This window comes from Durio zibethinus, chromosome 11 (genome assembly GCF_047325235.1).
Source record: "Durio zibethinus cultivar Kanyao isolate XHJ-2024 chromosome 11, ASM4732523v1, whole genome shotgun sequence".
Classification (NCBI taxonomy): Eukaryota; Viridiplantae; Streptophyta; class Magnoliopsida; order Malvales; family Malvaceae; genus Durio; species Durio zibethinus.
The window spans coordinates 6,187,452-6,201,978 of NC_143172.1; the positions used below are offsets into that span (position 1 = coordinate 6,187,452).

The 14,527-nt window shown below is 32.9% G+C and overlaps 2 protein-coding genes across 10 annotated transcripts; one reads left to right on the forward strand and one right to left on the reverse strand.

Moving 5' to 3' along the window:
- Positions 1 to 596: 596 nt before the first annotated feature.
- On the reverse strand, positions 597 to 8,446 carry MSH3 (homolog of DNA mismatch repair protein MSH3). 9 transcript variants are annotated; one of them, XR_016346267.1, is made up of 13 exons: positions 7,390 to 8,446; positions 6,661 to 6,852; positions 6,189 to 6,353; positions 5,590 to 5,688; positions 5,246 to 5,497; positions 4,590 to 4,853; positions 4,347 to 4,478; positions 3,947 to 4,207; positions 3,793 to 3,864; positions 2,760 to 2,909; positions 1,741 to 2,189; positions 951 to 1,282; positions 597 to 772 (listed from the first exon to the last, which is right to left on the reverse strand). XR_016346267.1 is itself a non-coding variant. In XM_022880346.2 (13 exons), the coding sequence occupies exons 1-12, from the start codon at positions 8,350 to 8,352 to the stop codon at positions 959 to 961; spliced, it is 3,345 nt and encodes a 1,114-aa protein (XP_022736081.1). In that variant the 5' UTR covers positions 8,353 to 8,446; the 3' UTR covers positions 597 to 772; positions 951 to 958. The 9 variants fall into 9 exon arrangements, 6 of the variants coding, with proteins under 6 accessions (XP_022736081.1, XP_022736080.1, XP_022736079.1 ...); XR_016346268.1 differs by having other exon boundaries at positions 597 to 868; XM_022880346.2 differs by having other exon boundaries at positions 1,741 to 2,211.
- A 2,367-nt stretch (positions 8,447 to 10,813) lies between these two features.
- LOC111291211 (pre-mRNA cleavage factor Im 25 kDa subunit 2-like) lies at positions 10,814 to 14,274 on the forward strand. The gene is made up of 7 exons (XM_022882842.2): positions 10,814 to 11,079; positions 11,709 to 11,754; positions 12,734 to 12,827; positions 12,932 to 13,005; positions 13,144 to 13,230; positions 13,327 to 13,437; positions 13,864 to 14,274. Exons 1-7 carry the CDS (start codon positions 10,961 to 10,963, stop codon positions 13,933 to 13,935), a joined length of 603 nt encoding a protein of 200 aa, XP_022738577.1. The 5' UTR covers positions 10,814 to 10,960; the 3' UTR covers positions 13,936 to 14,274.
- Positions 14,275 to 14,527: the final 253 nt, after the last annotated feature.

Sequence of the window (14,527 nt, forward strand, 5' to 3'; positions counted from 1 at the left end):
TTATCTTATATTATGTTTAATTTATATATATAAAAAAAGATAAAATTACAAATAAAATTTATCATCCTCTTAATATAAAATGATTCATTTTCTCAAAATAAAAAATTATTTTTAATTCATGAAATTAAATTTATATGTTTTATTATACTTTTAAAAATTACATTAATAATTTAAATTATATAAATTTTAAATAAAAATAATTTTAACTAATAAATAAATTATCTTATTTTAATATGTCTCTCAAATAGAAAATATGATAATATTATTTAATCTAATTCTATTCATCATAATATTTTATCTTACCATAATTTTATTTATCAAACACATCCTTAATGTGATACTTAAACTTTGAAAATTAAAAATCTTCAATATAATATCTAAATTATAAATGTAATAATTAAAATTATATTTACTTTTAACATGATTAATTTTAAATGAAAATATATGATAAATAAATAATTTTTTAAAAATCATATTAATTAATAAATTTATAATCCATATATCAAAAGTTTTTAGATTCAAATACAATATTAAATATTTTACTATAATTTAAAAATCATTCACACTTGACAATCTCATTTTCACAACAAAACATCGGGAAGCGTCAACATGGAACTCAGATTCATTATAGAAGTTAAAAATTTTCCTCGTATACAATACTATACACAAAATTCCAGCAATCCATCATCTCATTTGTGCCTCCATCAATCTCATGTGGCTGTTCTTTCCGTATACTATATACACTGTCTCACCTTGTAGAACTGCCTCTGATCTGGTGCAGCGAATTATTAAATGTGTCAAAAATGAGATTGAAACTACTACCATCGAAGCAATGCAACTTAATCAAGATCTAGCAAATAGCAGAGATCTGTATGAATATGCTTTCACCATTAAATTCTTTCAAAAAGAAAGAAAGAAATTGACAGAGTGAAAGCTTAAATATAGATTACCTAAACATTTACCCTTCTATTAATTCCTTTGCAATGCTTCTAGCCTCTTCCAATAACTGAAAGCTTTTTGCAAGATCATCATTCGTTATTGCAGAGGTCAAGTTCAAAAGCAAGTCCCTGAAAGCATTAGCAAATTCTTCCGAATCTACTATCCTTTCACTGCAGAAGCTACCTGTAGAATTCAAAACATTCTCTTCTGTTTCTAGTTCTTGATCACTTGTTGCTGTTTCTAAGCACTGCCTTTCTTCTGATTTTTTTCTCACTCTGCTGCCTTCAATTGCTTCCAACCTTGTAGCCATAATAATTGCTTGATCGATGCATGATGAAGGCAACTGCATCAAAACATTAAGTATCCAAACAACTTATATGAGAAGTAAATGTTTAGAATAAAACGTTTATTCATATTCGCAGAAATTAAATGGGAACAATCAACAACGTCCACGAAAGCCAGAATTGGGCCAGTTCTATGTAAATAGCAGGCAGCACTTAAAAGTCTTTCCTTATAAATCTTGTCAACCTGAATTATACCAAAGTGTCATGGTCCCCACCAACTTGTAAGGTATTATTCACTTTAATCCCACAGGAACTTACGGTTTTGTCTCACAAAAGGCATCTCACAAGTTGAAAGTGATGCGAACACTGATATCCCAAGATCAATTTTAGTACGAAACCGATGTGGGGTTCATGGCTCCTCTCTAGGACCATGACATAGGTTTCACGTTAGATTGTTCTGTTTTGGAGTTCTTATTCTGAAATGACTTTTAAGCAACACGGAGAGAAAGAGAGTTACCTGTGCAAGTTGTGCAACTCTGAAACCAAAACTCCTTTCACAAACACCAGGGACAAGCTTATATAGGTAGGTGACTTCATGATCTGATTTTGCATCCATGGTACCATCATCATTATGCGAAGTCAGATATGAAACATGATATGCCTCCACAGACCCAGGAAATTCAACTTTAATGTCAGCAATTTTAGGGTAATGGGTAACAAAAAGAACCATGCATTTTTTCTGCTCGAGCAAATGCTGCAATGTAGCATAAGCAATAGCTACACCATCATGTGTACTAGTTCCTCTTCCAAGCTCATCAATGATAACCAGTGAGCGTGCAGTGCAATTGTGGAGTATTTGGGAGGCCTCACTTAGTTCTTCTAGAAAGGTACTTCTCCCTTGTTGGATACTGTCGGAAGCACCCATGCGTGTGTAGATAGCATCTAATACAGGCAGAGTAGCTGATGCTGCTGGTACAAAGGAACCAACCTAGAAAGATCAGAGGGCACGTTTTGAAACAGTAAGACTATTAATATTTTTATTTCAAGAAACACAGTGAAAAAAGAGAGGAACTGGACATCATAGGGATTATTTACTTAACAATCAACAATGGCAGAAGAAAATCTCATAAATTCACCCTTCTCATACGAATATGTAAAATCATGCAGGAGAATTTGTGAAGGGATGAGAAAAGGATGAAAACCCAGCTTAACATTAACACATATCATCATGCCTTTAGTGGAATGAATCTTGCCCTTCTATTAAATTACTTTTTTTTTTTTTTGGATAAGTATACAAGTAGTATCTAATTTAGAAAATGCACATGAATGACCTTAGTGATAGCAAAAAAACTATGACAGATATTGAGAAAGGGATACACAGCAATATTTTGCAAGAAACCATAACAATTTGTAATATACAGTGTGATAAGAATAATTTAGCTTAAGGACAAAATAATACTGAAGATAACAAAAGAGGAGATAAGAGAAGGGGAGGGGGGAAGAGACAGAGAAATAGTATGTGAGCTAAAATTCTACCTGAGCCATCATAGCAATTAAAGCAACCTGACGAATGTAGCAACTTTTCCCACCCATATTAGGACCAGTGACAATCTGACAATACTCCCTATTTGCATGCAACGTTGTGTCATTCGGAACAAAACCATCTTGTAAGATAGTCTCCAGCACCTGATCAAACATAGCACTCAATAAACAAACACCCCAGAGCAATGTATCAGCTGTAGTTTATATATAGAATTTAGGTCATGTTTGGTGCATAAGATGATGGATATGATAGAATGATAATCATTATATATTATATCTGGTTTGTATCTAAAGAAAGGGATAGGATTACAAAGAGGATTAATTATCCTCTTGATATAAGATGATTCAATCCTCCAAAAGTGGAGAGGATTATTTTTAAATTCATGAAATTAAACTTACATGTCCTATTATACTCTTAAAAATTACATCAATAATTTAAAGTGTATAAATTTTGAGGAAAGGTAATTTTGACAAATAAATAAATTATCTTATTATAATCCTTACACATATTAAAGACAAGATATGATGACATTATTTAATCTAATCCTATTTATAATATCATCTTACTTTATCCTATCATAATCTTGTGTACCAAACACATCTTTAGTTCTGGTATTTGGTCAAAAGTCATCAATCATGGTGATTAATTTTAGGGGCAAAAGAAGAAGAAGGTGTTAAGAAAAAGGAATATTTTATGAGATGTAGTCTGCATTAGAACATGGTCAAACCAATGCATCCTAGGTTAACTCATTAATAGAAAGTTGATTTCTCCAACAGAGACAAATAGTACACAACAATTATATACTATTTAAGCTTAATTCTCATAAATATACAATTTATGGATGCCTAAGAACATCATGCAAGTTGACAAAAAACTTTTTTCATTGATGGCAATAAGCACTTGACAAATCAATTTTCTATTAATATATGTTAGCATTTAGTAAAAAATCTTTCAACATGTTCCAAATAAGTGCAGTTAGTAAGTACAGTTAGATTTATATGTTTAAATACATATGCTTCAACTTACAGGGTGACGACCAGAGTGGATTTTTATCTGAACAGGTTCATTGTCATCCACAAAGTTAGGACGAACATAATTCTGCAATAAACCATTGAAAAAGAAAATAAATATCAATTTAGCCAGATCAAGAACAACGTGTGAAGGTCCACCAAGTACATACCTTATTTCTTGAAAGAGTGGCAAGAGAGTGCAAACAGTCCAAAGCGGCAAGTGCTTGAACAGCAGCTTGGAACTCCACATAATATTCTTCAAATTCCCTAAGAAAGGTGCCCCATGCAGCTCTACAGATAATGATAAGCTCTTCATTTGCCAGTCTTAACTGGTCTAGAGCAGTCAATACTTCAGGTGGATGATACCTTACTGTTTTTTTGGTACTGTTTACCTTAACCCAGTTTGAAGGTACATTGGCATCTATAGGCAACTGCATTGAAGCTGAAGTGGTTCAGGGCCACATAAACCAAACTAGGATTGCAAGAACAAGTAAACCATGTGCAACAGAATTATAATTGTCTAGAGAACTTTGCTTGATTAAGTCTTCCAGAATAAATAAATAAACCTACCTCTATCAAATGTGTAGTTCCTGACACACATATAAATTCCAAATTGTGTTTCCCAAGTTGCCTTCTATACAAGGCAATCAAATTATCCAGTTTCTCCTTTGCCAATTGAACTGCTTTCCGAGCTCTAGCAACCTGTAGGTAACCAGTCAAACCAATTGGATCTGAAAAAAATCAAAAAACAAGACAACAACAAGCACAAGAAGATTAAAATTCAGAGATCTTCACTTTCATCCAAATACAAACCTCTGGAAACTGATCTTTAGAGATGATGATTAAGTCTGTTAAATCCCCTTTATCAGCTGCTTCTTTGTTTAGGGTAGATAATAGTTTTGCAGCTTTGCCAAGTACATTGGAAGATGAAGCAGTCAAAATCAACCTTTTCAACAGAGCAGACTGCACAGTCACAATACACACTTTCCTGCCGCCATAGTCTTCATATTCTTCATCAATACAAAGCCGCTGAAGTTGCTTTCCAGCAGATAAAATAGTTTGAATAACTGCAATGAACTATACAATTGAATCCTTAGGAATTTATCAGCACATCAAGCAGCGGGCTTTACACAATGGCACCCACTATTGAGGCTACTTTACAACAAGGAACACAAGACATTCTTATCAATGGCTTAAATGCGACAGGGGAACCAAGAAAAAAGAACAGAAGATCAAGTTACTAGTTACAAATTAAAATTAAACTTTCAGTTTCTTCATTAGTACATATCCTGAACGACTTGCCAACCAACAGATAAGAAATTATAGTGCCAAAAGACCATAGTATAACATTTAAACATTTCCATGCAAAGAAAATAGAAAGAGCCTTGTAAGCCGGACTACTGGAGTAATTGTTGCTCTCATGCTGCACGCCCAATAACAAAGATAAAGAGGGTGATGAATGATGATACCTCTGCTGGAGTAGCAGTTCGATGGAAGATTCTTGTTATTCCGCGTTGAATATCAGGTGATCTTCCTAAATAAGTTAAAACCGAGGAAAGCACACAGGATAATTCTGGCTGCACAATGGTTACATCAGAATCTTCAGCATCAATCTCAACAATTCTCTGGGAGCCTTTATAAGACCCCATTGACAAAGAAATTTCAGAAACAGCATCAAGTCGAGCAGATATCATGTTTCTATCACACAATGGGTGAGTCACCTGTTTTATGAAACAAAACTCTAAGGTAAAATTGTAAGTTAAGAAAAATATGACAAACTACCAGAAATCAGACTCAGTTTTAGGTCAAATACCCAGTGTCTGAGAAGCCTTGATCCATAAATAGTAAGACAATGATTCATGATTTTCAGTAATGAGCCAGATTCAGACCCATCTGAATTATTCTTCAAAATCTGGAGATAGCAAAAGAATCTATTCAGAGTAAAACAAGGTTCAAATTAAGATGCAGAAAGTTCTTAACCAGATAAAATGTTTCAAAGGAAACATTTTAGCCACAGGCAGTTTTTCTAAAATTGAATAATGTATGAATTAATTTTTTCAAAAAATCAATGCTAACTAATAACAAACTTCTAGAGTTCTAACTGGCTACCATAGATCTAAAAAGATTATATCTCATGCAGGATTTTACCCATTGTTATCAGTCTTTATACAATGCTTGTTCACAACTGATTGCAAGATAGAGAAGATTTATTGATAGGGTATGCTAGTTGACCTTCAGAATGAGGGCAAATCTCTACTAGTACATGCATGAGCGAATGACAAATTTCTGATGCCATTTTGTGGCAGGACAGGCAAACAACAACCCAGATAAAAGCAACTTGGCAATAAAGGAAACTAATGTTTTGAGAAAATCTCAGGACTAGACACATATACAAAACGATAAAACAATTACCTCTAATTGTTGAAGTGTATTTGCTGAAAGATTCATCTCCATGCTGCTTGATAAGGGACGAAATGAAGCTCCCAGGCACACAATTCTTTCAAGTCCAAATTGACTGAGATGACGAATGGTTAAGGCCAATGCTTGTAACGCCAAATCTGGCATGTTCATGACTCCCTTAAAACCAATAAAGTAAGAAAAGTAAACTAATACATTAGAGAAAGATCAATAACAAACCCTGGATTACTAGAAGAACGAATTCAAGTTAGTAGTATTATATGGAAATAGGTAGGCAAGCAGCAAAATTTTTGAAGAAACAGCTAAACATTGTCTAATTTTCACAGTATAAAATATGTATAATTCACCACAAAAATTACCCATGAGGACTAGTTGACACCCAAGAGTAAAACAAACCTCAAAAGAAACCATAATTCAAATTCAATGTTTCTTTCAGTGCGCAAAAAAGTAGTGACCAATGTCACACCTGAATTGAACAGTGAGAATTTCCCTGTTCTGCTGCCTCCTCTAACTGATTCACATTATCTGCAAAATTATCTTCAGCCACCTTCTCGTATACAGACATCACTTCTCCTAGTGCACCACCACCTTTGAAACAATCACGAGAGGCATGCTCCAGTCGAACATTTGAAGCAGGTCCAGCATATGCTAGTAGCAACTGATACAAGAATTTTTATTATCATGAAAATTTTGGAAGACATACCCTCTGAATTTTGAATTTTTATTATCCGGAAAATATTGACACACCTTTCCGTTTTTCATGGTTGAAGGAGCCAGATGCTTTGACCAGACTTTCAGTTAATATTCAAAATTCGAAAACGTAAAGCATTTCAACCAAAAATGTGGGACTATATTTATCTATATATTTGGCAAGTTTCAACGACTACAATCTTACTCTATTTTCCATTAAATGACTCTTTACCGCCATCCATTCCCACTCATAACCATAATACCTCAAAAATTCCTCTTCTTAAACAGCATTTTCTCTTATAAACAGCTATTAACTACAGAAATCCATAAGAACAAAGCCATTGCAAACACTTTCAATGTAATGCCATTCTACCCAAAGAAATAAACTTCCTCAACATAGTTTATCCAATATTTTTCGTTTTAAAACAAATGAGGTTAGTTTTAACAATTAAACCTCTCTGCAAATATGCCACTTCACAAATTGTAACACTAATAAAGGAAATACCTTTTCTGTTTGTTTTGAAAGCGGTTCTCCAAGCAATAACTCAGCCGGAGCCAAGCTTAAAACCACAGCTTCAAGCCCACTCCTCATAACCCCATCATCAAACTCCCCATAAAAAACATCCCCGGTTGAAATCTCCACTCCAACAACCCCAACCCTCACATCAACACAACCACAATTTGAAACCGACCCTGAAGATTCCAAACCTTTCTCCACAACACAAAACAAGTAATTACTCTCCGCACCACAACCTTCATCTTTCCCTCCCACATCCTCTGCGGCCTCCAGCGTCGCCTTCGTGTACAATGCCGACAAACCCCTGCAAAATGGTCCAACCCGGTTTGAACCATGAGCCTTAATCGCTGCCGTTTCTGTCTGTTTCACCACCCCAACCTTGTACCCGGCACTGACCAGTCTCCTCACGTGGACATTCAGTCGAAAAGTTGGCACACTTGCGGTTAAGAAGTTGCGGTCCATGTGGGCGTAAATTCCCAACACTTTCGCCGCAATTTCCGCATCCTTCCCAAAGAATCGGAACCTGTAACCGACTTCCACCATGAGAAGAACATCCGGGTATTTGCTTTTTAAATCCACTACTTGTTGTTCCAATGGGGTGTACTTTTTGTGGTCGGATTCGGAAGGTTCCAGAAGAGGTGGTGAAGAGGGTTCTAGAAGTTTCTGGAGGAACTTTTGGTGGAGGGAAGGATTAGGCTGAGGAGGAACAGGGTTATGGGTGTGAGGGGAAAGCTTGGTTTTGGGTCTTTTAGCAGAGGAAGCAAGGTGGGCGGAGAGAAGTTTGCGTTTAGAAGGTGAAAAAGAGACCGTTGTTTTTACGTTAGGGGGTGAGATTGGCGGTGGAGGAGGAGGAGAAGAAGATGACGGGTTTGACGGTGGAGTTGGGTTGGATGAGATTTTTGGTTTGGGAGCAAAGAAACGAGAAATGACTTGTTGCTTTAGTTTGTCCATGTTTGGTCGGTCAACTGATCAACCAAATTGAATGGATTTCGGAGAGATGATGATTCTCGAAAGGATGGATACATGGAGATGAAGGCTTTTGTTCATTTGCCGCGCCCGCGCTTTCCTATCAGATAAACGCGCAGCTTTACGATGAACAAGTTAGTCGAAACGAGACTGATCAGTGAAGCCCAAAAATTGAAATCGAATTTGGCCCTCCGACGGTGGTCCTTATTGTCGGATAGGTGTTTAAAATTTTCTTGTCAACGGGCTAAGCTTGAGCCTAATGGACTAGATCCATTCAAGTCCAATTAGGAAATAATACGTTTGATGATAATGAAATTAACCGATGAGATTAAAAATAATAATAAAAGTGAAATTAATTATTTTAGTAATGAAAGTAAAATTAATAATGAAATATATATTTAAATATAAAAGTAAAATTAATAATGAGATTGATTTTAATAAAAAAATAATTATTAAAAATATTAAATTAAAAATTGTCTATAATAAACATTTTAAAATTATTTAACAAAATTAATAAATAATTAAAAATATTAAATTTTTTGTCAAATAATAACATATTAATAAATAATTAAAAATTTACTTTTGCCAATAAAATAAATCATTTTAAAAAATATATATAAAATTTAAACAAAATGAAAAAAAGGAATAAATGTTGATTAAAAAAAAAACAAAGTGAGGATAAACATGGAAAAGAGCTGTTGCTCTTCACTGGAACCATGAAGTTCTAGTTTCTGACTGAAGATGCAATGCGGTTATACTTCTTCCAGCGTGCTATTATTTGTTTCCCAAATGATTTTATGGCGTAATTACACCCTTCAATTGCACTCAACTGGAATTGCTTTCAAATCTAAATAAGCACTAAATACCAAAATTTCAAGATGATTATTAAAATTATGTTTTAATAACGACCAAATACTCAGTTTCCTGCCCAACAATTATTATTATTATTATTATTATTTTGGTTGTTAAAAATAAAAGTTTACATTCAAGTCTCTAAAGTTCAATTTTCAATTGTAAAATGCACTAATAACTAATAGTCTTAGTCTAATGATCACGTGGTAAAATTTAACCAGCAAAAGTTTATCACAATGTCATGTTTTTTTTAGAAATGTATTTTAAATTTTAAAAAATAAATATATATTTATAAAATTTAAAAATCAATGTAAAATTTTAAAATTAATTTTTTTTCAAGGCATTGCTAAATGGAGCGGACGAGCTAGGAAGCCATGACGGTGGGATTTTGCGCTAATTCTCCCGAGTTCGGCAAGGAAATGTGAGTCCAAAGGGTTTGCCTTCTACAGGTCCTGTCATAAAAAAATAAAATAAATTTTTTTATTTTAAGAAAAATACGTTTTTTTAATAGTAAATAATAAATTAAAATATATAAATATATTTTTCAATTCTTATTTTTGAAATAGAAAATAAAAAAATTAAAATTTTAAGGGAAAAAAAAAGAAAGGTCCAAGAGAGGATGAAAGGTAGAAAGAGGAAGGGTAAGGGCGAGCCTTAGGCATCTAAGTGATTAAATTTTCCTTCAGTGGTAATGCTTTAGATTTTTTCAATAATACATGTTATTAGAAATTTTAAAATTTTGATATGAATTTAAATTTTTTTTTTAAAATAATTTGATTTGAATTGAATTTTATTATTTTAATTAAATTTGGTTCATCATTTTTAAATTTTATTTCTTTAATTTTTATATGTTATTTTTATAAGATTATTAATATATTTAAATTGTTTTATATATAAAATAATTATTTTTATTTTATAAAAATTTAAAATATATATAAAGTAATAAAAATTTATAATTTGATTAGATTCATTTTTTTTTAATTTTTTAGGTCTTAATTCAAAATCCAATCAAACTTAATATATATATATTTAATTTTTAATTTTAATTCAAATTAAATAAAAAATAAATCATCTAAATCAAATATTATAATTTTAAATTAATTTTTAATTTTCTTAATTTTTTTTCTTCCACCTACACCTACCTCTAGCGTCCTTTCCCCTTTCACCTCCCCTTTTCTCTTATCTCGAGCTAGCGAAATTTGTCGTTGGCTAGCGTCCATTCCTTTCATGCCCTCCCATCTTTTTTTTTTTTTCATCTTTTTTTCTTTTTTTTTAATTTCCTTTATTTTTTTTCTTTATTTTTTTTATTTTTAAGTTCCAAAAATAACAATTTACTAAAAATAAAAATGATATAAAATTTTTTTTCATGTGTCCTAATTACCTGACATTTTTTTGCCATGTATATTAATTTATACCATGTTAATTGTTGGATGTTAGTGAAATGAATTAAAAGCATGTGATGAAATACAATTTTAATGCCTAATTTGAAATGTTTTTGTTAAATATTAAGAAGTTGTATAGTTTTTCACTTATAAAAAAAATTGTATAGTTTAAATAAGAAGAGTATAATATTTAACCCCTTTACTAGTACTTTTTTACAAAGTACCAAAATTTTCACTCCCTCCGTTTCTAATTTTTCCTTTTTCCTCATCGAAACGATTTTTCCTCCCAAAAGAGAAACGTTTCGACGGTTCGATAATTTAATACAGTTAAAGCTTATACGATTGCGGAGAGGATAGAGATGGTAACGTCACCGGCGGTGAACACATATCCATTGTCGAGCTACACCTTTGGCACCAAAGAGCCGAATATGGAGAAGGACACGTCCGTCGCGGATCGCCTTGCTCGCATGAAAGTCAAGTAATTTTATTACTTTCTCCTTTTTATTTTTCTTATTCAATTGCATTTTTACAGGATATTTTAAAAACCCTAGATAAACCCCATTTCTCCTTTTGGTTCTCGAGAATGCTGCGCTGAAGTTTTTCCTTTTGTGCTCTGTGTTATTCGGTTCCAGAAACATGAAAAAAAAAAAAAAAAAAAAACTAATTTGGAATTACTTATGTTGGACTGTTCGAATTAGTTCAGTCGATGATATAAGTTTTGAAACCTTAGTTTCATCATCTTTCTTAAACTATATCGCGATTTGCGAACTGAGGGGTATTTGTAGATCAAAAGGAAATTACTGATAAAAACAATATAAGTTTTTTTACTGAGATTTGGATTGTCTTTCTCATATTTTAGATGAAGTACAAATGTCGAATTTTTTTTTCTATTTACGAGAAAGTTTGTGTTTTGCTAAATATTCTTTTTTTATTCTCGTTTTCGAAACCCAAAGCAAAACCCAAGAATGCAAATTCATTTTCTAAACTAAAAGTCTCCATTGAAGATTAATTGTGGGTGGAATAAATTTACTGTGAAGACTGGCATGTTGAAACTTTGCTATCTACAAGCTCAAGTTTGTAATTGCTTCTTTTGATTGCGAGTTGCAGTTATATGAAAGAGGGTATGAGGACAAGTGTTGAGGCGATTTTACTGGTATGTTAGTATGCTTCTGTTTACCCATTATGCTATAGTACACCAAGAAGAATTTACCTTGTGATGCTTATGCTTCATTCTCTTTTGTGAAAATTTGTGGTAATATTTTTAAATCCTAGTTTTCTACACATAGTCTCATGCAGTCATGTCTTTAATGTTTATACTTTGAGTTATTTATATGATAATCCTCTGTGGCATGCTTTTGGTAGATTTGACTAGTGACAATGTTTCTTGTTAGAGATCCATCACGTTGAAACTTCAGAAAGACGTAATGTTCTAGATGTATTTAACCTTTTTCATAACAATATCTTCATTATTATGTGATGACAAATGCAATTTTATTGCAGACTTGGTACTTTGTCATTTTTATGAGGAAAAATTAGAACACTGTGTAAAATTTGAAATTATGATAAGATAGTAACTTAAACATCTTGGAATTGGAAAATACTACATCTACATATGTTAACTGCTAAAAGTTTACTTGTTCTAAATTTGGTTAAATAATAAATTGACTACATTTGGAGAGAAAAAGGTTATTCAAATGTGTGATAAAGCCTCCAAAATGACAGCGTGTTTCATACTTAAGCATCAGCAGGCTATCTCTGCCATTGTTCATTATCATAGAAAGGGAGGTTGTTTTTGCATCTCAGAGGTGTCTACCATGTAAATGTGTTTACATATGACCACAATAGTTAACCTGGTAGAAATTTACAACTGTCTTACATATGTAAAGATGAAATAGTGTATCAAGAAAAGAGGAGGAATTACATCCTAATGCATGAAGGACTCCTTTTTAAAGGCAAGGAATTTTTATATGTTTTTTTCATTATGATTGACTATTATAATATCTGAAGGAATTTGCATTCTTTTTGGCATTACAAGTTTGTGTTGTACTTTTGCTACTTTCTCCTATTTCTATAACTTACCAATTACTATTATCGTTGTATGGTTCAATTGCTTATACAATTTTCTCATGGAGGTCCAAGAACATAATCATCCTCACATTCTTCTTCTGCAAATTGGGAACACATTCTGCAAACTTCCTGGTGGACGCTTGAAGCCTGGAGAGAATGGTATCATCTTACTTTAACTTTTTTCCTTCTATGTCATAATGTCTTTATCCTTACATCTTTTCTGCACTATTTTTAGATTATATGTCGGTTGTTTTTGGTTTTAGAGATTGAAGGTTTGAAAAGGAAGCTGACGAGCAAACTTGGAGCTAATTCACCTGCTCTTGTGCCAGATTGGCAGGTATAGATTTGTTGTAATTATCTTATTAGGATGAGGAGGGCATGTTTTACTCACAATTTCCTTTGAACTTTGCAGTGATATAGTTTGAAAAAAAAAATCTTTTAATGCCTAATTCTGTTCCTTGTTATCTTGTTGCAGATTGGTGAGTGTGTGGCCATCTGGTGGAGGCCCAACTTTGAGACCATAATGTATCCATATTGTCCTCCTCACATCACAAAACCTAAGGTAGCGTGCAGTTATTCTTGATCTTTTTGTTACTTCATGTGGCTATTAATGAGCTATGCTATCCTTTCTCAACCTCCTCTATTGTTGATATTGCAGGAGTGCAAGAAGCTTTTCCTTGTTCACTTGTCTGAGAAAGAGTACTTTGCAGTACCAAAAAATTTGAAACTACTTGCTGTACCATTGTTTGAGCTTTATGATAATGTTCAGGTAGGGAGTATACCGACTCTCATCCATTCTTCAACTTGATTTATAATTTGAGTTTTGCAATTTAATTTTTTATTTTTATATTTGCGTTAATAAATCTGTGTTGTGAATTCAAGATTTCAAAAACTTGGTATAGGGGAAATGGAGAATGAACTGTGGATCTGTGGCAAATTACTCTTGGTAGATCATATGTTTCTTCTCTGAAATTATCTCTGCTGTTAACAACCAACTTTGTTACCTCTGTCGCTTAAATTTCCTTTTTCCTTTCCTCTGGATTTCTACTACTAATTTCCTGCATTTTTTATGAAGTGGTGAACAGTAGTTTTGCTGCTTATATATTCCATACTGTTTCTACTTTCATTTTTCAAAAAATAATTTTTAGCTTTATTACTCTTCTGGTTCTAACAGCAGCACTTAAATGTCTAACAGAGATATGGACCAGTCATATCAACCATTCCTCAGCAGCTTTCTAGATTCCAGTTCAACATGATTACTACCTGACTTTGGCATGGATATCAAGAGGGTGAACCTATGACTTGTGTCCTGACAGCTACATCCTGAGAATATTGTGTAGGCTTCAAGAGCTGTAGTATGATGGTATTTAATGACAGACTTCTGTGTTACTTGGGTTTCCTAAGTTGATTAAGATGATTGGAACGTAACATTATGGCAAACTCCTGCACTTTAATTTAGTTACAAACCATTTTATTTGTTTTTATATTAGTTTAGGTCACTGTTAAGCAGGCTCTATCTCGTCTGGGTCCATAGACACATTAGTCTCCCAACTTAGATGGTTTAATACACTTTGGGAAGATTTAACAAGCTATTTTTCTGGATTAATGGGTTGGTATATCTTGGTTATGGAATATGTCTGCTATGTTTTCATGTAGAGCTGTTTGTGCTCCCAGTGTAATCTGTAAGGTGGAGTAGTGGTTATGCCTGGCTTGATGTTTATGCAGCATGATTGATGGTTGTTCATTAAACAAGCTTACAATGCAATCATGCATTTGAGTTTTGAAACAGGTAAATTAGTTTGTAGATTTTGAGGGAGTGTATTATTTCTACTTGACAGGATGGAATTATGGGCAACTGG

What these genes read in the sequence shown, in the direction of transcription:
- MSH3 (XM_022880346.2), bottom strand. Translation starts at nt 8,352, where the DNA reads ATGGACAAACTAAAGCAACAAGTCATTTCTCGTTTCTTTGCTCCCAAA. An exon ending in TTTCAAAACAAACAGAAAAG is followed by an intron (nt 6,853 to 7,389) that starts GTATTTCCTTTA and finishes TTCTTGTATCAG; the next exon opens with TTGCTACTAGCATATGCTGG. An exon ending in GAGTTGCACAACTTGCACAG is followed by an intron (nt 1,283 to 1,740) that starts GTAACTCTCTTT and finishes GTTTTGATGCAG; the next exon opens with TTGCCTTCATCATGCATCGA.
- LOC111291211 (XM_022882842.2), top strand. Translation starts at nt 10,961, where the DNA reads ATGGTAACGTCACCGGCGGTGAACACATATCCATTGTCGAGCTACACC. An exon ending in CTTGCTCGCATGAAAGTCAA is followed by an intron (nt 11,080 to 11,708) that starts GTAATTTTATTA and finishes TGCGAGTTGCAG; the next exon opens with TTATATGAAAGAGGGTATGA. An exon ending in CTCTTGTGCCAGATTGGCAG is followed by an intron (nt 13,006 to 13,143) that starts GTATAGATTTGT and finishes ATCTTGTTGCAG; the next exon opens with ATTGGTGAGTGTGTGGCCAT.